The 25307-nt window shown below is 38.0% G+C and overlaps 1 protein-coding gene across 1 annotated transcript in view; it reads right to left on the bottom strand.

The window, feature by feature from the left end:
- AMPH (amphiphysin) overlaps positions 1-25307 on the bottom strand; it is a 1643383-nt gene that overhangs the window by 8464 nt on the left and 1609612 nt on the right. The window contains exon 21 of the mRNA XM_044064832.1: positions 1316-1417. Coding sequence (XP_043920767.1) covers positions 1316-1417 — 102 coding nt within the window. The remainder of the gene's footprint in view (positions 1-1315; positions 1418-25307) is intronic.

The raw sequence follows: 25307 nt of genomic DNA, 5'->3' as shown, positions 1-25307 counted from the left end.
CCACGAAAAAAGAGGTCATTGTTTCCCTCTACTCATCACTCATTAGACTCATTATAGAATACAGCACCCCTTTTGGTATGTACCTCACAAGACATCTACAACAACTGGAAAGGCCACAGAAATACCTCACAAAGAGGATTACCAGCCTCAAACAGATGCCCTACACAGACCTTCTCAAAAAACTCCAGCTTTACTCCATCGCATATTGCCTACTCAGAGGCGATCTCTGCCTAACATACAAAGCCATGTCAAACCCAGAGCTGTTGGACATGCTCCACTTAAAGAAATCCCAATCCCTCTCAGCTACACGCTCTAGGGACCTAAACCTTGTCACCACAATAAACAGAACATGCTGGAGGGATAGATTCCTCTCCCAGAGACTTCCCATACTCTGGAACAAACTACCTATCTACATCAAACAAAGCTCCTCATTAGTACTCTTCAAGAAAAATCTTGATGATTGGATGGGAGATAAGAAATTCACACCGGGGATCACTTCTGCGGCTCTGCTCGACAGGGGCACAAGAAAATAATTTTCTTGGGTGGCAAAAGCCAGGGTACCTTTTTGGCTAGGCTTATATAGGCCCTAAAGCCAATAGCCTAGTACCTACCTATGAACCCATTTGTGAAATTTATTTTAGCTATTAGCTCTCCCAAACTCTTCCAATATCTGCCTTCAAAACCCAGTCCATGTAATATTGTAACATACACATATTATGTTTTTTAACAGTCAAAGGCCTGGGAAGGTCCTTAATTATGAAGCAGACTTTTACCAGCCTGAAACAAGCTAGCTGAAGAGGTAACCCACAGCTCAACCCCTTCACTTAAACACAGCATCACAAAACCGACTTGAGCTCTTCAACTTTCTTTAGGAAAAACTGGTCAGAATGGTACCATGAACCTGATGGCTTTTATTACATAGTAACTTTTGCAGTGAAATTTTGTGCAACTCGTACCATAATATGTTGTTATGTATTAATTACCCTGTTCAGGGCTTATTTAGCAGAATGATAATGTAGAGCAAATGGTATTACTGCCTATTATCTGCATAGTCAATGGTGATGACACACATATAAAATAAGCATATGAATGAACAATATATGTAGAATGGCTTGTAGTAGTGTAAAATTCTAAAACCTAGTTCTAAAAGGTGCCGCTATGATAATTCACAACAAACTCTGCAATAACATTTTACAATTAGCATGAAATCTGTAAGCAAGATATGAACCTCTTAATGACTCGGGACAGAGAGAGATGCTAGGCTAGAACAGATATTATCATGATTCATCAGTTGAATGTTCAGTGGGATTCTTACCTGATCTGCATGTGCCTCTGAAGGAAATACAAGCACAACGTCTCCTCGTTTCAGGTTCAGTTCATCTGTATTTGCTGCCTCAAAGTCATGCATTGTCACCACCTAAATACAACAAATGGGTAAGGTTAATGGAAGAAAAAAGTGTCACTTAAAGCAAAACAGTCAAAAAACATTCTAATTTTCAAACTTTGTGAAGATATATCCAGGCTCTTTCTCTCTTTGCATATATTTATGAAATGAGGTCAGAAATCTAAGTAATCTGACTAATAAAGATGTGTAAACATAATCAACAGAAACCTAAATAAACCCTCCTAAAGACATGACTGCATGGCAAAACATTAGCTTCCACTATGAGTGGATGAAAGCAATTGTATAGAGTATTGGAATCCCCAAACTGCATTTGATAAAAACATTTTGCCAAATAACACTTTTTTATTATTATTTTTTTTTTGTAGCGGGCAAACACCTCTGCACCCACCTGAACTTACACATACCAAATGCATAGTCACACCAGCTCAAAGAAGGGGGAAATTTCACCAAGAATTTAATCACTGTTGACACAATTTGCCAACTGTGATTTCCTATGGAGAAATTCCAATTATTGATGAGTTGAAGCTTGAGAATTCAAATTCACCAGTAGGATAACCCAAAATATTATGCCATTAAATGCATCAAATGGGATATATATATATATATATATATATATATATATATATATATATATATATATATATATATATATATATATATATGGATCTAGGACTCGCCATCGAACTCGGGTTTCACCGAAACGTAAATCACCGAACACACTTTGCGAAAGTACATCTATTTATCGAAAAATATTAAAAAATAAAAAGATTATTCACATTTATGCATGGCAGCAAGCCCCCTGCACACCCTCATTTGTGGGGCTGTGCATCTACACCCCCCTACTTTAATATTCTCACTCCAAGATCGCACTACAGTGAGGAAAAGGGAATATTCCCTTATCCCCACTGTACCGCGGTCTAAGCAACAGTTTGTTTAGTTATACAATCTACACATGTTGATGTACAACTAAACCTACATGTAAATATCTGTTTGCTTACTTACCTTCTGGGGAAAGTGCATTTTTGATAAAATGCACTTTTACGAATTTGAGCTCGCCCATTTACGTTTCGGTAAAATGTGTGTTCGATGGAGAGTCCTAGATCCACATGTATATATATATATATATATATATATATATATATATATATATATATACATAAACACACAAAAACATACTCGGAGGCTCTAAATAAAAATCTGCCTAAACAGCAAAGACTTCCTAAGCAGATATCCAAGCAACAGCCACCCCTCAATACCCACAAATCACATATCTCACAAAATCAGTGTGCCTCACAGTCACAGCCCATAAGGCCAAACAACGCACCAAATACACTTGTTATAGGGGACTCTATTGTCCGGCACACTGACGTCCCACTCACCAGACTGAACAAGGAGAAGGTCACTGTAAGCTGCCTGTCGGGTGCCAGGATCCACCACATAACGCAAGTACTCGGGTCACTCCAAAGCAAGTACAATTATGACTCCATCATTGTCCATGCTGGTGTGAATGACCTGAGACGTACCTCCCTGGACTACATGAAAAGAGACATGGAGGAGCTCTCTAACCATGAAGCCCAGGCTGGTATGTCCATGACCTTGAGTAGCATTTTTTCCCCACCAAGAATGATGCCACAGTATAAAGACAAAATGATCAGTTTCAACAATTGGCTCAAGTATTGGTGTCATTCAAAGGGGATCCAGTGTCTGTCAGCCTGGGATGACATGCTCGACAAGCCACGTTGCTTTGCTAGGGACAGCTTGCACCTGTCACCCTTAGGCTTTTGTATACTGGCCAAGGCTCTTGCCACCCCCATAGTGCCTTTTTTAGGCAAGGCTCAAAGGACAAACCCACCTCCATAAACAACCCAAAGATAAAAAAACTAAAGGTAATGCTACTCAATGCCAGAATTCTAAACCTCAAGATGCACGCACTCGAGACTCTCCTCACTATGGAGAAAATCGATGTCTGTGCAGTAACAGAAACCTGGTTCAAGGCTCCTGAGAGCAACCCAGCAATACCAGGTTATAACTCATACCATGCATTTCGGCCCCAAAACTCGGACTGAAGCACAAAAGGAGGGGGAGTATCTATATTCATCAAAGATACCTACACCTCCAGGTTAGTGGCACTGCACGAAGCATCGGAAACCATCCATGTGCAACTAACAGCGGGCAAAACTGCCTTTCAGTTTGTAGCTTGCTACAGAACACCCTCCCTATCTCAGGAACCCCACTTGGCATTCCTGAGAACACTGGAGAATATGAAGGTCTCCAAACACTATGTTATTGGGTGACTTCAACTACCCAAACATTGACTGGGAAAACTACTCAAGCCCAAACACCCTCGCCCAATGGTTCCTTGAATTTATAAACTCTAACGCAATGGAACAACTGGTCACCACTCCCACAAGAGGGAACAACATATTGGACCTGGTCATCACCAACATAGGGACTCTATGTTCCACACCAGAGGTAAACCCCTCATTGGTAAGAACAGACCATAAACAAATTTCCCTGGACATCCATATCCCATCCCCACCCCCAGCCAAGGAAATCACTGTAAAGAATTTCTCAAAAGCCAACTTTGCACTTCTCAAGACTGAGGTGGAATCCTTCAAAGCCCCTGGACCAGAGGATAATACAGCCCAATCCGCAGAATCCTTTACAAATGCATTCTATGAGCACCTGCAGGAATGCATGGATCGTGCTATCCCAAATAAAACCAAGACTCACTCCTCCAAAAACAGGAGACTGGTCTGGTGGACCCCAGCCATAAATAAGCTATACAACAGAAGGAGGAAGCTACTACATGACAGAGCAAAATCCCAAAAAGGGAAGGTATCCTTGATCAGTATTAGCAAGAAACTTCGATCCCTCATAAAATCATCAAAGGCCAGTTTCGAAAGAAAAATTGCCCTAGACACTAAAGATAATCACAAGGCCTTCTTTAGTTATGTCAGAAACATGGGCGGAAACTCCCAGATATGCTCTGAATTGTTGCATAACGGTACAAAATATACCGAACCTACAGACATAGCCAACATCCTGGCAGACAGATTCAGCGCAAACTTCTCCCCCCCCCAAAGGAGCAAACGCCTATCCCAACTGAATGTAACCTCCCTGACATCACAGATGCACAGATGAAAGCTGCCCTCTCCAAAGCAAAAAACACAGCATCTATGGGACCGGACGGTGTCCCAGACTGTGTCTTACATGAGCTCCAAGAAGAACTGAACCCTCACATTAAGTCACTGTTCAAACTCAGCCTTACTACAGGATATGTACCCAAAGAATGGCGTACAGCTACAGTGGTCCCACTCCACAAAGGTGGTGCCACAACAGACCCCAGAAACTATCGCCCCATAAGCCTAACTAGTCTGGTCTGTAAAGCTATGGAGCGTATTATCATGGAACTCATAAACAAAGACATTGGGAGCCTCCAGACACTGGACCCTACCCAATTCGGCTTTGTTAAGGGCAGATCTTGCCTCTTAAACCTAGTTGATTTCTTTGAAACAGTTACCAAAGCCATAGTTGAGGGCAAGGTAGTCCACACAGCCTACCTGGACCTTGCAAAAGCCTTCGACACAATACCCCACTTGGGCATCATAAATAAGCTTACCAGCTTAAATATCAACCCCTATATCACAAGATGGGTTGCAAACTGGCTCAGAGATAGAACCCACATGGTCAGAATCGCAGGTGCCATGTCCGAATCCAAACCAGTTACAAGTGGCATCCCACAGGGCTCAGTTCTGGGAGCTCTCTTGTTCGGTATATACTTCTCTGAGGTTCAGGCTAACACGGGGGGATAATGGCTGACAAAGTTCATAGATGACTGCAAACTGGGGGCCATAATCGAATCTCCAGCTGACACAAGCATCCTCCAAAATGGTCTCATAGAGACGGATGTTTGGTGCCAGAGCCACGGCCTCAAGCTAAATGCTAAAAAGTGCATAGTCATCCCCTTTGGGAAAAACAAGGTGCCCATAAATTACCACATAGGTGGTAATCCATTAAGTACGGAAGAAGTAATTATAGATTTGGGGACCAACGTAGATAGTACTCTCTCCTTTGATAATCACGTTGCCAAAGTGGTTAGAAAGACCTTCTATATAGCCCACCTTATCACGAAAGGGTTCGCATCAAGATCAAGAGAGGTCATTGTGCCCCTCTACTCGTCACTCATCAGGCCCATAATTGAATACAATGCCCCTTTTGGGATGTACCTTATCCGACACCTGCAGCAACTGGAGAGACCCCAAAAGTACCTCACCAAGAGGATCATGGGCTACAAACAGATGTCCTATGCAGCTCGACTAAAGAAACTCTAGCTCTACTCAGTTGCTTACCGCCTACTCAGAGGTGATCTATGCCTGATGTACAAAGCCATGTCAAACCCAGAATTAATGGACATGCTCCACCTCAAAAAATCCAAGTCCCTTAGAGCTACACGCTCCAGGGACCTAAACCTCAGCACAAAAATAAATAGGACATGCTGGAGGGACAGATACATTTCCCAGAGGCTCCCCTCACTCTGGAATAGAATCCCAATTCATGTTAGACATAGCCCCTCGCTGACCCTCTTCAAGCGAAATTTGGACGCGTGGATGGGAAATCGCAAATTCACCCCTGGGATCTCTCCTGTGTCCCTGCTAGACAGAGGCACAGTAAACTAATCTTAAAGGGTACCTTCTGTGACCTACTTTACAGAGGCACAGTAGGCTAATCTAATAGGGAGGCGGAAGCCCAATACACTCTGGCTAGGCTTATAAATTCCCTAGGGCAGATAGCCTAGTATCTACCTATGAACCTATGAACCTATATATATATATATATATATATATATATATATATATATATATATATATATATATTTTTTTTTTTTTCAGTCTTTAAATTAAATGACCGTAATATCAATAGACAAATATAGTTCCATTAACACTGACAGCAAAACACTGACAGCTGACAGCACATGCTCTGAGTATTAACCTTGGAGCATGCAAAATAAAAAGAAAGTGTTTTACATGTATACATCTGTGTGTGTGTGTGTGTGTGTGTGTGTGTGCGTGTGTGTGTGTGTGTGTGTGTGTGTGTGTGTGTGTATATATATATATATATATTTTATATATATATATATATATATATATATATATATATATATATATATATATATATATATATATACACACATACACACACACACATGGGTCTACTTCACATGACTGAAATCTCATTTGACTGAATTTCATTTTACCGAGACCATAATACCGAATTTTCAAATACCAAAAAACTCATTTGTCTGAATCTCATTATACTGAATTGTAAGCCATAGACTTCTCCTGTGACTTGCTTGTGATAAAAAAGAATTAATGTAACTTATAGTGCTGATTGTCAGAATGCTGAAAGTATGTAGAAAGTAGTGTTGTAGTGTTTCTAAATGTGGGTTGGTCTGTTTGCATCTTTGTGGGAAGTATCTAATATGGCAGATGTTTTGTGTGTTCCCAGCAATAGTGGCAGCGTGTAGAGTCCTGTAAGGCAAGTAAAAGGTATATGCCCATTTCCCCACTGAAGTGGGATCCTGGAATTAGTATATGTAATTAGGGGTGGTGTGGGGTGCACAGCCCCCCACCTAGTTTGATTTTATATAGTCCAGTTTCTCTTAAGGGTATTTTTTAAGTTCTGGAAAGTGCTAGTCATTGGTATTACGAATGTGCATGTCTATGGTTTACAAGTTAGTATTTTGAAATTCAGCATTGTAAGCTTTCCGTGTAAAGCATTTCAGTCAAGTGAGTTTTCAGTATTTTGAAAATTAGGTATTTTGGTCTCGGCCAAATGAAAGTCAGTCAAATGAGATTATACATAATGTATATATATATATATATATATATATATATATATATATATATATATATATATATATATATATATATATATATATATATATATATATATATATATATATATATACATATAATATATAGATACACACACACACACACACACACACACACACACACACACACACACACACACACACACACACACACACACACACACACATCTAAAACCCAAAACATCTAATTTCATAACATTGAGACCAGAACATCTAAAACCCAAAACATCTAAAACCCATAACATCAAATTTCATAACATCTAATACTCCAAATCACAAGAAAATAACATCCCCTCCACATATAATGACACCAAACTACCAAACGCACATTTTACTACACTTCTGCAGGTGTGCAAGCCCCCCATACTCCCCCGTAAATTAAATGTACCAACTCTAAGATCACACTACAGTGGGAAAAAGTTAATTTCATAACCCCACTGTATCAAGCCCCCCTGCAGAAACATAGTAAAAAGTGTGTTTGGTAGTTTGGTATCATTATGTGGAGCGGATGTTAATTTCACGTGATTTGTACTTTTAGATGTTATAAAATTCAATGTTATGGGTTTTAGATGTTTTGGGTTTTAGATGTTTTAAAGGGGACCTATATATATATATATATATATATATATATATATATATATATATATATATATATATATAGATAGATATATATATATATATATATATATACATGGATCTAGGACTGTTGAACGAAAGTTCAACAGTCCGAATCCACTATCACCGAACACACTTTAATGAAAGCGCTTTCACCGAAAAAGCACTTTCGCTAAAGTGTGTTAAAAAAAAACATTAAATCTACTTTTACACAGGGTGGCAAGCTCCCCTGCACCCCCCACATCCCCCTACTTTAATATTCTCACTCCGAGATCACACTACAGTGGGGAAAAGGGAACTTTCCCTTATCCGAACCGTAGTATGACTGGCACAACAGGCATACTTAGAGCACAAACACTGACTGCCATTTGCTAAATAAATTTAGCATGAGCCATAGCAAACCTCTCTTCCCTTGAAACTCACATTCATTGAAAATGCATCTCACCAGAGGCCAGTTAAGTGGACCTTGGACCACAAGATGTTTTCAAACCATGGGCCCCCACACACATTTGTACAACCATGAATAATCATCTTCCTGATTGTTTTATACTTCTTGTTTAATACAATAACATTTGTTAGAATGCATTTTAAACTTGTGGTTTTGAACTTTTTTCTAGTAAGCACTGAAAAAAGTATATAAACCAATAATGACACCAGTAATAGTTTCAGAACATTTTAACTACAAAAAGCCATTTCAAAATGTTGTCATTATAATCCACTAATAGCTGTACTCATTTACAGACCCTTTATCACCTCTGTACATATCACATGCCTGATTGTGATAAAAATGGCTACAGGAAATTATTTCCTTTAAACAAATACACTTACTCCTGCAAAGACAGACTACTAATGTTTTTAACTTTTATCAGCCAGCATTGTCTGTAATTTTCATATACAGATGTCCCTTAAGCCAGGCCATTATATCTACATTGTTGACTGCATCCTTCTCAGATATCTGTGTGAAAAAAATTAAATGATAATGACCAAAGTCACATATTTCAAATTTATTTCACACAGACACACAGTAGCCAAAGTATTCCAACTTAATTCTCTCACTTATATAAATTCAGCCATTCTAGAAGCATTTGGAGATGCATGCTATCTTAGCAACATGACCTGGGAGTGATTAGAGCTCTCTCACTACCGCTATCCAGCCAGTTAGAACTAGAACCCCCCAGTACCTCTATATGTGTGTGCTGTTAGTGGCTAGCATCTCCATCTAGGTTTACCTGTTGGCCAGAATTTGTCCCCACCTAAACTAAACACACATGCAAGCATGAAAACACACACATGTACACACACACAGACAGACACACACACACACACACACACACACACACACACACACACACACACACACACACACACACACACACACATGCTAGCAATTGCTCTCCATATCTCCTAGATCACTAAGGTATAACACCTTCCAAAAGGGGAGAGAGTGGTCAGTTCCACACTCTAGCAGCCTACTTGGTGAGTTAGTTGGCAATGAGGTCCCCATACTATAGTCAAAATATTCTATGCTCTTTTATCTGTTAATCAATGAAGGAGCTCAACTATGATGTGGCAGCCATGTTTACAAAATGCATATCTAAATATATCTGTGAAGCCACTGATTCATGAGTATGTGGTTCAAGGTATAATAATGGAAAGGAGAGTGAGGCAGGAATGTGGCCTTGTTATTGTTTAGTCATTCATTTGAGTCCGACTCTTCATGACCTCACAGACTATTTAGCACACCAAGTCTGTGTTAACAGCTGCTTGCCTAAGCTCTTACAAATTCATACTCATGACTTTTGTTAGAGTATTCGAGATGAAACCTGACCTGGATCATAGTCAAAATGGGCCCACAGTCTGAAAGCATGTACAGGTAGTGTCATTGGTTGTGTGTTCTTCTAAAAACTCTCAGATGTAGGAAAAACCTTTAGCTTTATAACCTCTGGTGGTAGGAGATTCCACATTGATGGACCTAAGATGCTTGATGTCCTTTCTCCTGTGAGCTGAACTTATATGTATGTAGATTGGCTTGAAGTAGTGTAGAATTCTGAACCAGACGCAAGGAGATGTTGTGCTTGTCTTACCTTCAGAGACAGAGGCAGCTCAGGTAAGAATCCCCTTGAATATTCAGCTGATGAATCATGATAATATCTGTTCTAGCCTAGCATCTCTCTCTGTTCTGTGACATTAAGAAGGTTATATCTTTCTTACAATTAGACAATTTTGCTTTTAGAGGAGGACATTGGCCTTGTTTGATAATTCTGAACAGCAATATGTTAAGTAGTAGTGTTGCTCTGCTATTTACTGGCATCCATTTTAAGTGTCTTTAAAGGTCACTGTGATGATTGCTGGTATAATCAAGTAGGATAAATAGTCTTTTCCATGTCTTCTGTTGGTTGCATTGTGGGATAAACTGCATATTGCATTCTGTCCAATAAGTCACTTCCCCCGACCTCCACTACCAACTCCATCATGTTCTGAAATAAAGTTAAATTGGCAAATAATCTGACAGATGGTCTGTAGAATGAGACACAAAAACTGCAAAATGTTGTTCTGCCTGTAAAATAGGTATGCTTTCAGTGAATGAGTTATGGTATCATGTCCACTGTCAGTGTCAGGCAGACAGTTCTTTCCATGCTGTGTCCATATAAAGTACTTACATATTGAATCTACACAACCTCCCCCCATAATTTTATATTCCAACAGAATATATGTCCTTTTCATGTTTTAAAGACTTTATAGAAAAAGGGGTTACTGTACATCAGTACCCTGATTGGAGATCCAGCAGAATATTAATGTACAAATAATGCCAGGTGAAAAACCAGATGGCAGTTTATCAAGCCGCCATGATGCTTGGACTGAGAAAAATGAAATGGCTGCCATTATTTTACACTCACTAAGCAGCGCTTCTGCTGTTTAGTGAGTATAACATGTCAAAAAAAAGAAGAAAAAAAAGGTGCGTGTGTGTGAATGAATGCATGCATCAGTGAAAGTGAGAGTGAGCTAGCTGTTATTTTACACTTGCTAACCAGTGCTTTTGCTGTTTAGGGAGTGTAAAATACAAAAATAAATAAAATAAAGCCTGTGTGAGATACTGTATGCTTGTATGAGAGTAAGAGAGAGCGCTCGATCAAGTGTGTATATGTGTGTATGTTTCTGTCTGCATGTGTAAGTGAATATGTGCATGAAAGCAGAGGGACTGTGTGTGAGAGAGAGATCGAGACAGAGTGAGATTGAATGTGTGTATGAAAGCAGCTGGAAACTGTGACAGATTGAGAACGAGGGTGAGGCCGATCTTGTGTGAGTGAATGTGTGCATGAAAGCAGAGAGACAGTACGTGTGCGTGCGTGTGTGTGTGTGTGTGTGTGTGTGTGTGTGTGTGTGTGTGTGTGTGTGTGTGTGTGTGTGTGTGTGTGTGTGTGTGTGTGTGTGTGTGTGTGTGTGTGTGTGTGTGTGTGTGTGTGTGTGCGTGTGTGCATGAGAGAGTGAGTAAGTGAAGTGCGAAAGTGAACCAACAATCCCCTGACAGCATGTGTGAGAGAAAGTGAAGAGAGAATGATCTCTGCCAGCCCTTACAGAGTGGACTATCTGTAAAATTGTTGTGTTTTACTTACTTACGCATTTTTAAGTGCCGTTTTTTCTTTTTAATACATTTTTGATGTAAAATGCTTTCTCCAACACCATTAATATACACTACAACAAGTATGAAACATCAGGCGGAGGAACTATTTTACATCAAAAATATATTAAAAAATAAAATAGAACTTAAAAAAATACATAAGTATGTAAAACACAACAGTTTTACAGAGAGCCCATTCTCCAAGCACAATAATGCCCAACAGGGTGTGTGTTAATATGTAATTAATGCCTTTCCAGGGGTGTAGGGTGGGCATTAATTACACATTAACATACACCCTGTCGGGCATTATTGCTTGTGTATCTACTTTCAACCAAACCAGTCCTACCAGTAACTGTAAATTATCTTTGGCATTGTGCTCCTTTTCTCAAGCTTAGCAGAACCCTTCATCTCACTAGTCATTATCCCCCTCCTCATGGAGTGTAATTAATTCCCTCAGTCTTTGCAATTCCAGCTGACTACTGCAAACTGTCTTGGTATGCTTGATCATTTCTTTATGCCTGTCCTGCATCTGTAATTTGATTTGGGGAAATGCTTCATCGACCACTTTTCTTTCAGTCCCTTCCAATCTCTACCTGTTCCCTTTATACCACTCTTGGTTCCCTGCAGTTGTACAGAGCCTTCTTTAAACTGCTGATAGTGCTCTAGTTCCTTCAAGGCTTCCCATGGTTCTGTGAAAGACTTCAGTTCCAGTGAGAAGAATAATTTCAGGATCACAGGGTAAATTAACTTACATTTCAGTCCTAGCCTTTTACATAGCCTAAAACATGACACAAGTGTTACTCTCCATAATCTCATGGTTTGGGAGTAACCCTGGTCAACGAAAATTTGGGAATCACGTACCTTGATCATTTTCCTTTTTTCCCATAATTTTCCTGGTACTAAATCCTTCAATTTGTACTTTTGGAACTAAATCACGCTAGATCATGGAAACCAGGCCAGCGTGCCTCCATTGGTGTATACCCTGTGTGCTCTCTCTAATAGAATCGATTGCACCAAGATGCCTGTCCACTCACTGATGTGATCCTTCATAAACTTCACACAGTCTTTGCATACACTGTCTTCTAGAACACTGCTAAATCTGAGATTCTCTCTCCACTCTCTGCCTTATAATTCAATCAGCGTTTTCTCGAATTCCTGTTGTGCTAACTCCATCTCTGAAAAGTGAACTTCTGAATTGCTTTCCCTCATTTGCAGATCCTGTGTGTAGAGAGAGAGTGGCTTCAATCTCTATGAGCTAAGAATCCATTTTCTTTATGTATTCCTGGATGGAATACTTCTTCCTTAATATTTCCTGGAGAAAATTAATCTAGTTTATCTACCAATTCTACCATTTCCAAAGTTTGCTTTTCGATGGGTGTAGTCAGGGGTGTCCCAAAATTCAATGGAACCTCATGGCTTGTTTTGCATTGTAGATTCTCTTGATGTTTGCCCCCTTTATTCTTATGTTTTTACATCTACTCTGACAGGCAAGCCTTGTCTTCCAATCTTTATCGAATTTGTTAATTTTTATGGGGTAGAAATGAGATAATGCCTTTATTCAAGCTGGAGACAGGAAAGTTTGCAACTGCTCAGCTCCGCACCATGCCAGGCTTTCCTTGATTTTGGTATCTTAATACTTTTGATCATTTCAGGCATCTCTTAGGAGTTTTCTTATGATCAAAACATAACAGTGTAGTTGTCTAAGCTTGATAAGTTGAACACAAATATGGAAATTATTGCTTTGTTTAAGTAATCTTACTGTAACAGGACAAAGTCAATGATTTCTTTATTTTGTCATGCTGTGAGAGATATAAAACTCCTATAAATCTCAATCTAAAATATTGTACTTATACTAATGTGTCTATGTTTTATACTGGGCTCTTCTCATGCAGTGGTCTGAGATATCATTTTTATTATATAGCATCAAAAGCAATTTGTAGAAGTGGAATCTTCCAAGTTTCTATTTTTTATAGAATATTACAGGAAAATAAACAGCTGAGATCATAATTTTCCTTTGCCTCTTACAAGTATCTATTTTAGGAAGACCTGCATCTGCAATGCATTTAAAATAAGTTGTGAGAACTAAATATTTATGATCACTATTTGCATATTAATCACAATTGTTTGAATTAAATATTAATGCTCACAATTTGCATATTAAACATAGTAAGCAATTTTACACAAAAATGGTTAGCCCTACATGACTTGCTATACTTTCATTAGATTTTAACATTATTTAAATACACAGCCCTACATTACTCTAAACTGTGTTTTGAATTATTATGAATCTCTATGTTATGCTCACTGATTTTGTTACAACTTGCCCCTATGTATAAAATGGGAAAATGTGGGTTGATGCTGATCCCTATGTATAAGTGTGCTGTTGATATTAGCAAGCAGAGTTTCATTAAAATAACCAATTTAAAGGTTAACGCCTACGCCATATATGCACTGAAGTCACAGCTAATGTTATTCAAGTAAAATATTTGAAATACTAAATGTCTACCTGCAAATAATATAAGGACTGTGGATGGCCTTTAAATCATTGCCAGAATAAACAGACTTCACCAAAATATTTTGCTAACAAAATTAAAAGATGCAGCACTGCACACAAGTCTAAAAAGCACCAATATTATCATGTATCTAAACTAGCAGGTGTTGCAGAAAGAGTGGGATTACAGGATCTGATTCACTGTATTTTTGTAACTAAGAGAACACTGTGACAGGAACCAAAAATACGTATTTTGAGTATAATGTTCTGTGCTGTCATGCATTGGATCAACAGGATGTGATTAATCCAAAGACAAATGTCACTGATGCACCGTATGGACAGATACGTTCACAAATTATATGATCGGTTGTCACTGGACCCCATGGACTTAATATAAGTCAGTATGGACTAGAACCTTCCATGCTCTCAGTAAAAACAGGGTGTTATTGCACCATACCTTTGTCACTCATTGAAGGAGTGAGTGGCCATATTTTCTTACTCCTGTAAGGACTGACAATTGCTGTTTTCCAAGCACTGCCACTAAACTGCATTGTCTTTATATTTGATTGTTTTGTAGTTGCACTTCCATCTATTACTAAAGTCATATATATTATTATGTCAGGGAGCAGCTAATCCAACTGCTTGCAGTTTATCTGAAACGATAATATTTTTCATGTAATATATAATTTTGATTGCTGAAAGGATATCAATGTGTCATCTGAGTTTTTGTGTGCATCTGTTAATAATTTCATGTTAACTAAGTTATCTGCATTGTTTAGTTTGACTAGTCACTACCTTTTTATTCACAGTCAGTCTCATTACATTTAATTTTTATAAGACTAAGCAGTGTCTTACTTGTACATCAATTAATCAATGTGCTCAGTCAAATGGTTACTTTAAACTACTTTGGTTATGGAGAACAGGGATGGACCCCAAGAAACATTAACTGTAACACTTGATACTCATTAATTCAGTAATGCTGTCCAAATACTTTAGCCTCTGCTGACGCTTTCTTCATTTGACTTGTCACACCATCATGTGACTAAAGTATATACATTTCAGGTTCTTACTACAAGCTTTCCTGTAAATTATTGGGTTTATTTCCTTAAGTACTGAATCCTCTTAGCTTCTTATATTCCATAGAATTCTAACAAGTTTTCCCCAACAACATGGTTCCAAAGCATACATTTTCCACTCCACTGCATTATTTATAGTCCAAATCACACTCCCTGGAAAACCACAGATTTGCCTGTATGGACCTGTTTTCATTTTAAAATGTTATCCAGATATGCATTGGCTTTCCTTTAAAAAAATAAATAAATAAACAGCGTTCATTTAATTTCACAGAGTAATTATCACCACTGATGCAGTGTTTTTATCCTTGGAAAGTATATTGATGACTTGTTCCCTAGGAATGGTTAAGGGGATTGTGCTGTGTGGTATTTCCTTTGGACTATTGGTGGGATTGGGGGAGATATTTGAGCTGAACCTGTCAACCACAAGGTTGGCAATGGCCTCCAATTCAGTACGGGTGATGCCATTTATGATACGTTCTGCGTGTCTTCTTTAAACTTATTTTTTTGCAGAGGGTGAGCCCCCCACACCCCTAAACATATATAGAACAACTCAGAGGCTGCCATACCTCTGAGAAAAGGGAACATTCTGAGAAATAGCCATCTTGGACTTAATATATGTAAGTTTGTTTATAGCCATTCAGTCTGTATGTTTCCGGATTCGCTCTAGAGGCTCCTGACCTTTCAAATATTACTTATATATATATATATATATATATATATATATATATATATATATATATATCTATATACACACACACACACACACACACACACACACACACATATTTTATATACATATACATACAAACACACACAAACACACACACACACACACACACACACACATTTATTTATTTAGTGAATGCATGCTTCATTTAAAAAAATAAAAATAAACCAATAATTAGAGGAAGGTAGGAAATGAGGTTGTCACTATAGTAACATGGATCCAAAAACACATCAGGGGTAGAGGAAGAGAGTCTGGGGAGAGTATATAGTATATAGGTGTAGAATAGGAAAAATTGTGTTATACATGTAGAGGAATCTTTATCTAACAGAAGTAAACAGGGAGATTCTGAACTCTACACTAGAGAGAAATCAGGATTAAATTAAGGTTTTTGGAAATTATAGGTTTAGAACTGTACCTGAAAGAAAACAATTCTTGGTATGAACCTAATCAAGGTGTATGGCAGTAAGGGACCTCAAAATAAATGTAATATTAGCCAACAAGGATCATTCTACACTATATTTCAGAGTGGAGGGACTATAAGAATATAAAGGCACTGAACTATGATGAGCTAAAATAAAGTGTCAGAAATGAGCTACACTACAGAATCAAGATGAGGAAGTAAACAAGCTATGGCAATGGGTCAGTGTTGGAACACTGAGGATTACGGACAAGGATCTGAGAAAGTGCAAAAGAAAAGAAAGACTATATGTCTTTCTAGTATTGTGAATTTAGAGTTACAAAGTAGGTTTCAGGGAGGTGAAGGAGACACAGAAAAAGGAGGCAAACACAAAGGCAACAAAGGAATGGAGGGCAGCAAAAGTACGCACTTAAGGAGAGTTAGCAAAAGGGATCAAGAAGGGGAACAAAGGCTTTTAGGTATGTAGCAGAGTGGAAAAAGGGAGGGAGAGATGTCCTAGTCAAGCTGAACAAAGATGAGAGGGAAGGTATTGAACTCAGGGATAAAGAAAATGTACTGAATGAATACTTTACGCTTTATAATGGAAAACAAACTTATGCTGGGCTAGAGGTAAGACAGAAAACAAAAATACTGAAGGAAACAGTCCAAGGCAGTCAAATAATCCAAAAGTACTGTGTTTATTAAGTGCTTTTTGCTCCACCAAATGTCAGAACTTCATCAGATAAAATTACTATGCTAAACCGTTCATATAAAAACTTTTAAAATCTGTCACATGACTGTTTACCACCAGTAACAGGTTTGCTCCTCCACTAATAATAGATCTCAAGTTTTAACCCTATGATCCCTGTTAACTATTTTATTTAAATACATCAATATGTGACCATTCAAGCCTAAGCAGTTACATCAGTACATTCATAAAATTAATAAAAACAAATAACATTACAATATTGAACAAGTTGTATATTATATAAGTATATAATCAGCTGTATTCATCTTGGCACTATCTAGTTAAACTTTTAAGTTTGAGAATACACAAAATTGAGCACATTTCATTTAATCCAGGGTATACACCTGCATTTAATCTTAGCTGCCACAGTAGCTCCAACCTTTCTAATATAAGTGAATCAGGTCCACCCCTTCCATCTTGTTCAATTTGGTCTGTTACTTTAAATTTAAAAATGTGGGTTGGACATTCCAGTGCATGTCTTGCTAAAGCATTCTCTGTTCACAGTGTCACATGCTAAGCTAGTAAACTATCAGCACTAGGTTGCTCACTAAAATCCATCAGCTGGTTTACCTTCTACCTACAGAACAGGGAACAATCTATAAAATGGTTAAATGTGCAATCTCAGTACCAACCTAACAATATAGGAGTACCACAGGGATCCATTTTAGGTCCACTACTGTTCAATATCTTCATCAATGACCTGCACAAAGCCCCCCTAATCCAAAACATCATCCAATATTCCCAATTATTCAACACTTATATCCACCTCTAAAACTTTCTCAGACCTCCTCACACTTACACAACAGGCTTTTACTTCTATTGAATCATGGCTTATTAATGCACAACTAATGCTAAACCCCCCAAAAAACTAAACTTTTAATTTTCTCTACAAAACCACCCAATATTGACTTTAAAATCCTGGCTAAAGATGGCACAGAAATTGAACTAGTGTAACAGCCAAATTGTTAGGTATAACAGTAGATGATAAACTCACATACGAACAACACATCCTAACTGCCATCAAGAAAACCCATTTCAAACTAGGTAAACTATACCGCCGCAAACTCTACCTGGATAAATATACCAAAATAAAACTAGCCACTACCCTACTCATTCCCTCCCTTTTATATGGTAGTGCCATTTTCACTAACCTGCACACAACCCTTAGTAATAAATTACAGTAATGTTATAACAAAATAGCCAAATTTGCCTCCGGAAAACCTTACCGTTCTCATCACTGCCATGCCATCACTGAACTAAGATGGCTAGAGTTTTTCCACCATCTACAATACACCCAACTAACCTTAGCGCACAAACTAATTTCTAAACCAAATGACTGCCCTGCCCTTAACTCAATCCTGCACACTAGAACACTAAGATCTTCCTGTAAACTGATGCTTACAGTAGCTAAAGCCAACAAAAGAGCAGGACAATGCCTGTTCTCCCATGCCATAGCTAAGCTATGGAATAACCTTCCATCTGAAATAACCCAAATTGATCACCCAAACACTTTTAAAGCAGCCCTGAAAACACATTATCTAGACAATCCATCCTACACCTGCCTCAAAAGCAAACCACCTTAAACAATATACTTCACCAAATACTACAATGACAAAATCTTTTCAAAAACCCGGGGCTGGATTCATGATGGCTTGCACGGAGTCTAAGAGTAGAGTAAGACTCCATGCAGCCAACATGTCTGCCGAGCGATCCAGGAACAGCTGGCAGGGACATGCAAGAGAGCTCCTAAAACGACTCTTGCACAGACAGGGTTAGTATATGCAAATTACCTCAATTGCTGCTGAAAGCAATGCAAATGAGGTAAATGTGCGATCCAGGAAACACTAACCTGTCCGAGTAAAAGTAGTGTTATTTGCAGAAATGTACTCGGTTGACAACTGAGTACCGTTCTGCAAATAGCAAAACGGAGCCATGACAGCTCCAAATAAAGGATGCATCCAGTTGATGAAGCATGCCAATGGCCAAATATATGGCCAATGGCATTTTTATGTGTTGCAAAATAATAAAAAATATTTTTTTTTCCTCGATCTCCGATGTTTAAGCGTAGCGCAGCACCCCATAAACGTGTGGCGCTCTAAAAACCAGAAAAACAAAAAATAAAAGCCACAAATAGGGATTTTATTCAAAATATTCATCTGCCATGCAAGTGAATGTCAGGCTGAAGACAACATGGCTACTGAGTAGAGGCTGGTAAGGGGTGAAGCTCAGTCTGAGAGATGTAACTAAGCATTAGTAGGTAATCCTATGCAAATGAGGATAAGGATAGTGAATCCCAATTTTTCCTGCTATGTGAACCATGTCCCTAGAGTGTAAGAGTAGGATAAGGGGAGTAACAGAGCAGAAGATGGGTGACATCATGAGGAGGTATGTATCAAAAAGACTGTAAGCTTATTGGGGCAGAGTGGCATGTGTTTGCTGTGAGTTACTCAGGACTAAAAGAGGTGTGTCTACAGTTGTCTAAACTGAAATCCAGAAACTGAAGGTGTATGCCATGGCTATCACTAAAGTTTCTTGCAAAGCTGCCTTCACTGTGTGCACGCGTGTGCACATGTGTAAACCCATCTAAGCCTGTGTGCGCGTGTGTGCACCTGTGTAAGCCTGTGTAAGGCTGTCTAAGCTTGTATACATGAATGTGCACCCGCCTAATCCTGTGTAAGCTTGTTTAAGCCTGTGTGCGCTCGTGTGCGCTCATGTGTGCGTGTTTGCGCTTGTTTGCGTGGCGCTGCCCACTGTGGAAACAGGGAAAAGGAAGGAAAAGAAGTAGTAGGAAGTAAACCAAGGAGAACTAGCAGATCTGCCAGGTGACATCAATCAGAATCAACCAATTACACAGGCAGTGCACTAGCCCAGCCCAGCACTTAAAACTCTGCAAACAACATTCCCCCATGTTTTTCTCAGAAACACTGCAACACTGCAGTCAACAAAGAGAAGTGAAAACTTAAAATGCTTAAACTGTGACATAAAAATGTTAGGGGCTGCCATTGCTGTTATAAGGCAACATGTGCAAGATGCTGAGAGTGGTGCCATTGTGAATGCTGCTGAGCTCCCACAGTGAGGAGACGGTGAAGAGTGTACAGACCCAGGCTAACCTACCAGGGGCTACATGAGCTGGAGATAGTGGAGCGCTATAGAGTGGACAGAGACCTCCTGCATCAAATTGTTGAGCTGTGCAGGCCATGCCTCACACACAGAACCAACAGAGGGGAACCCATCCCAGTGGAAACCAAGGTATGTGTTGACCTAAGAATACTAGCAACAGGTACCTTCCAGAGGTCAACTGGTGATATGATGGGGATTTTACAGGCATCAGCATCAAGGGTACTGCACCAGTTCCTGAATGCTATGTCAGCACATGTCGGTGATCATGTATATTTCCCCAATTCCCATGAGGTATTGGCCAGTAATATGCATCTCTTCCAGCAAATAGCGGAATACCCTGAGGTAGTGGGTGCAATTGACTGCACACACATACACATCAAAGCACCAGCTGGTGAGTGGGGTAGGGCCTACATCAACCGCAAGGGCTTCCACTCTATCAACTGCCTGGTCGTGTGTGATGCCCAGGGCATAATACTGAATGTGTGTGCTGGCTGCCCTGGAAGCTACCACGATTCCCATATCTGGCATCTGTTGCAGCTGTACCAGACATTTGCCAATGGGGACATCCCTGATGGTCACCTAGTGGGGGATGCTGGATATGCACTGGAGCCATGGCTGATGACGCCCATCAGAAATGCGCACACACCTGAACAAGAACTCCATAATGAGGCACACGCGCAAACATGAAATGTGATCGAGCGTGTGTTTGGGATGCTCAAGTCATGGTTCCAGTGCCTGGCCATATCTGGTGGAGCCTTGCAGTACTCAACAGCTACATGTACCCAAATTGTCATGGTATGTGCCATGCTACACAGTATGATCCTGCGAAAACAGCTGCAGCAGGAACAGCATGGGGCAGGGCCAAACAGTCCCCCACCATTGCCAAGGCCTGCACAGGCACAGCGTGACTCGGAGGAGGAACAACCTGAGCCTGCTCCAGTAGGCAGAAGGAGGCATGCCCAGTATGCCTTGTCCTTGTCAAAGAGGCAAAGCATAGCACATACACTGGCTCTGTAGGAATCATGGAAATTATACCTCTCTCTGACTCGCACATAAAATAAAAGGGATGCCTAACCTGACACTACCTGTTTCCAAGCATGTATAGGCAGTGTAGTATGTGCATCCAACATAGGCAGCCCTGCAGCACCACCTGAGGCATGTTTGCCATGTTTTAAGCAATATAAAGCAGTGCTAAGCAGCTTTCACCAATATCTAGTATATGTAAACAAAATTGCTCGTGCAATGCTGGGCAATGTCAGGGCAAGTTGAGCAAAGTCAGTTAAACATGCTCATATCTGCTTTACTGTTCCTTAAGCAGTCTGATCTGGCCAGCATGAAAATAAAAAGCAGTGACAGGCCCTGAACCCAGGATACTGTGCTCTCTAGTCACAGTACTGAGCCACTAAGCCATGATAGCATTTCAGTGGTGCAGACACAGCAGGACAATTGTACACTAATGCAAACACAAAGCAATGCTGTATCATGCCCCTAAAGAGTCAAATGGGTAACCTTCCCCACACGCCTATGCAGACAGAGAACATCAGGCCAGGTGTTGTGAAGTGGGTTGCGTAGGCTATGAAGTCGCAAGCTAATATACGTGACATTGGATGCTAAGATCTTTAGTACAGTAGTATGCATCAAGCCAGTACAATAGGCAACAGTACAGACTGTAATGATGACCTGTACATAGCAGTGCAGGCACAGCAAACGTGTATAAGTGACAGGTGAAACCCACATCCTATGTACACCCACAGTAACAATCCTGTGTGCCCACGGGTAGAAATGTACAAAGAATAGCTGTCTCCCCTGTATGTAGAAATGTTGATAAGTCTATGCAAAGTGCCTCATGGAAGCCCTGCAGGCACAGCATGATCCCTGTTGATTTATGACGCAAAGGTGAGCCAAATGTGAGGTGTACAAATACAACTTGATTTACCATACACATATAGTATAAATGTGTATAATGTGCGTGCTCACACACTCCAACAAATGTAGTGGATTTCATTCAGCATCACACTGAAAGGTCATACTGGGCATGCCCATACACTTAAAGAAATGAAGCAATTGTCAGGCAGGAAGATCTGAAAAGTCATACTGGGCATGCTCACACCCTTAGGCTAAATATGGATGGGATAATAATGGAAATATGGACAAATGTGTATAGTCATCTCTACTTCCAGAAACACATTCACAAAGTGGTCTGAACATCCTGCTATGTGTTCACACAAACTGCCAAGGTCTGTGCATGTAAGTCAAAGGAGGTTGCCACTACTCAGCAGTCATCAGACCTGTCAGAGAGTACCACAACACACTTGAGATGAATGTGACTAGGCATGTTCAGCTAGAAACACCAATGAAGTACCTTAACAAGAGGATTACTGGCCTCAAATAGTTGCCCTATGCAACAAGACTGAAATGTAACCTAATCTGTACTCTGTTGCATATTGTCTACTCAGGATATCTCTGCCCAACAGACAGGTCCATGTCATGGTTACACTCAGATCTATTCTGTGTTACAGTTCAATGGCACTAAATGTACAGAGCCAACTGATATTGCCAGCATCCTGGCAGATAGGATCAGTGTTAAATTTACCCTCCTCTCACCCATGAAAGAGCACATGTCTATAATGGAAGACTGCAAAGTTGCTAGGTAAAAACTCAAAGCCAGATCACACATGAACTAAAATTTTTCTATAGTGCATTTTGGGGACCGAAACCCTTAATTTGGAATATTTACCCCATTTCCCCCGTTTTAAAAAAATAAAAAATGTAAAATGGCATATAATTTTTGAAATTTTTCAAAAATTTGGGAATTTTCAACTTACAAATTTTTAAAAAATTTTTTTGGGCCAAAATTTTCTAGTTGTTATACATGGGGGGAAATTTCTTTTTTTTTAAGGGTTTTTTAAAATTTTTTTAAAATACTTTCCCCCAACCATTAAGAAAAAAAAATTCAATTTTTAAATTTTTTAAAAAAACATTTTTAATTTAGAAGTTTTAAATTGGTTTTTTTCCAAATAAAATTCCCCAAAAGGGAGAAAATTTTTCCCCTTCCTTTAAAATTTAAGGGGTTTGATAAACCTCGGGTTTTTTTTAAACTTCAAAAATTTGAACTATTCCTTTTTTCCTCTTTAAAATTCGGGTTTTATCATTGGCCTTTAAAACTTTTTAAAAAATATTTTAATATAGAACCAAAATGCTTTAAAAATTTTTTAAAAAATTGTTTGAAATTTTTTGGTAAAATAAGTTCAAATGGCTATACCCAAAATTTCATATTGAAGTGAACTTTAAAAATCCGTAGTATTATTTAAATTCCCATAAATTCCTTTTCAAATTTAAGGCCTTTCCCTTAAACGAGCCGAACCCGGGAAAAAATTTTGATTAAAAGGGGAAAAAAAAATTATTTTTAGCACCCAAAATTAAATTGAAAAAAAAATTATTGTTTAAAAGTTTTTAAAAAAAAAGTTAAAAACCCCTTTCCCCTCAAGATTTTTAAAATCATTGAAAATTTTTTTAGGCTTTTTAATTTTTCCCCAAAAAGGGGGTTTTTAAATTTTGGTCCTCATTATCCAAAAATTTTTTGCAAAGTAAAATCCTTGGAAAGGGTTAACATTTTTGTAAAAACCTTTTTTTATTTTAAAAGTAAAACCCAAATTTTCAAAATTTTTTATTTTTTTATTTTTTACCCCTTTTAACCATCTTGAAATTCCCTTAATGTTTATAATATCAAGTTCATTTAGTTTAAAAATTTAAATTTTTTTAAAATTGACTTTTAGGGATATTAAATTAATGGTGAAAAAAAATTTTTTTTTTGTTAAAACCATTCCCCCTTTTTTAGATTTTTTGTTTAAAAATTTTTTAAAAAAATTTTCTTTTGAAAAATTCTTTATTCCTTGGGGTATGTTTTTTTTCGGTTTTAACCACATCCTTTAAAAATTTTCTTTGGGGGAGTGGTGATATAAATAAAAATTTTTTTTTTTTGTTGAAACCGTGAACCCTTTTTCCCTTCCATTATTTTCCCGACCAGAAAGAGAAGTTATTTTTAAATTTTATTTCAAAATTCAAAATTTCTAACGGAGGTATAAATTTTTTCCTTTAAAAAAAATGAGAAAAAATTTTCAGAAATCATTACAAAAAGAATTAAATCTTTTACAAAATTTTTTAGTGGAAAAACCCCCAAAATTTCAAATTTTAAAAATTTTGACGCATTGTTTGGGAAAATTTTAAAATTTTTTTTTTTTTTTTTAAACTTTCCCCTTTTTTTTTGGGGGGAAGGGTTTTTTTTTTTTTCTTCCCTTTTTTTTGTTCCCCCTTTTTTTTTTTTCTTTTTTTTAAAATTTTTTTTTTTGTAAAAAAAATTTTTTTTTTTTTCCCCCCCCCCCCAAAAAAAAATTGTTTTTAAAGGGCCCCCTTTTAAAAAAAAAAGGGGTTTTAAAAAAAGGGGGGGAAAAAAAAAAAAAAGGGGTTTTTTTTTTTTTGGGGGGGTTTTTGTGGAAAATTTGGGGAAAAAGGGGGGTTTTTTTTTTAAAACCCTTTTTTTTTTAAAAGGGGGGAAAAAAAAAATTAAACCCCCCCCCTTTTTTTTTTTTTTGGGAAAAAAAAAATTCCCACCAAAAAAATTTTGTTTTTTAAAAAGGGGGTTTTTTGGGGAAGGTTTTTTGTTTTTTGGGTTTTTTTTAAGGATTTTGTTTTGAAATTTCCTTTTAAAAGGGTTTTTTCCCTGAAAATTCCCTTTAAAAAAAGGATTGGTTTTTTAAAAATTTAAAATTTTTGATTTTGGGGAAAGTTTTCATGTGTCTGCTTTAAATTTTTTTTTTTTTAAAAAATTGGGTCCCGGGTTTAGATGGGGAACCAATAAGGTTTTTTTTCCCAATAATTTAAAATTAAAAAAGGGGAAAAGGAAATTTATTTTGGAAAATTTTTTAAAAAGAATTTTAATTTTAAACTTTTTTAAAAAAATTTAAAAGGAGTATTTAAATCTTTAAAAATTTTTTAAGTTTTAAAAAAATTTTTTTTTTTTAAAAAAATTTTTAAAAAAGGGGTTTTAAGAAGAAAGCCCAGAAATTTTAAAAAGGAAAATTCTGAAAAATTTTTTAATTTGTTTAAATATTTTAAAACCCTTAAAAAATTTAAAAAATGGGGAAATCTTTATTTTATTTAATTAAAACAAAAAACAAAAATAACCAAATTTTAAATTTTTTTTAAAAGGAAAA

This window comes from Protopterus annectens, chromosome 3.part0 (assembly GCF_019279795.1).
Source record: "Protopterus annectens isolate FY-2018-M chromosome 3.part0, PAN1.0, whole genome shotgun sequence".
Taxonomy (NCBI): domain Eukaryota; kingdom Metazoa; phylum Chordata; order Ceratodontiformes; family Protopteridae; genus Protopterus; species Protopterus annectens.
The sequence above is the reverse complement of the archived record's forward strand: the minus strand, read 5'-3'. Positions and strand labels throughout refer to the sequence as shown.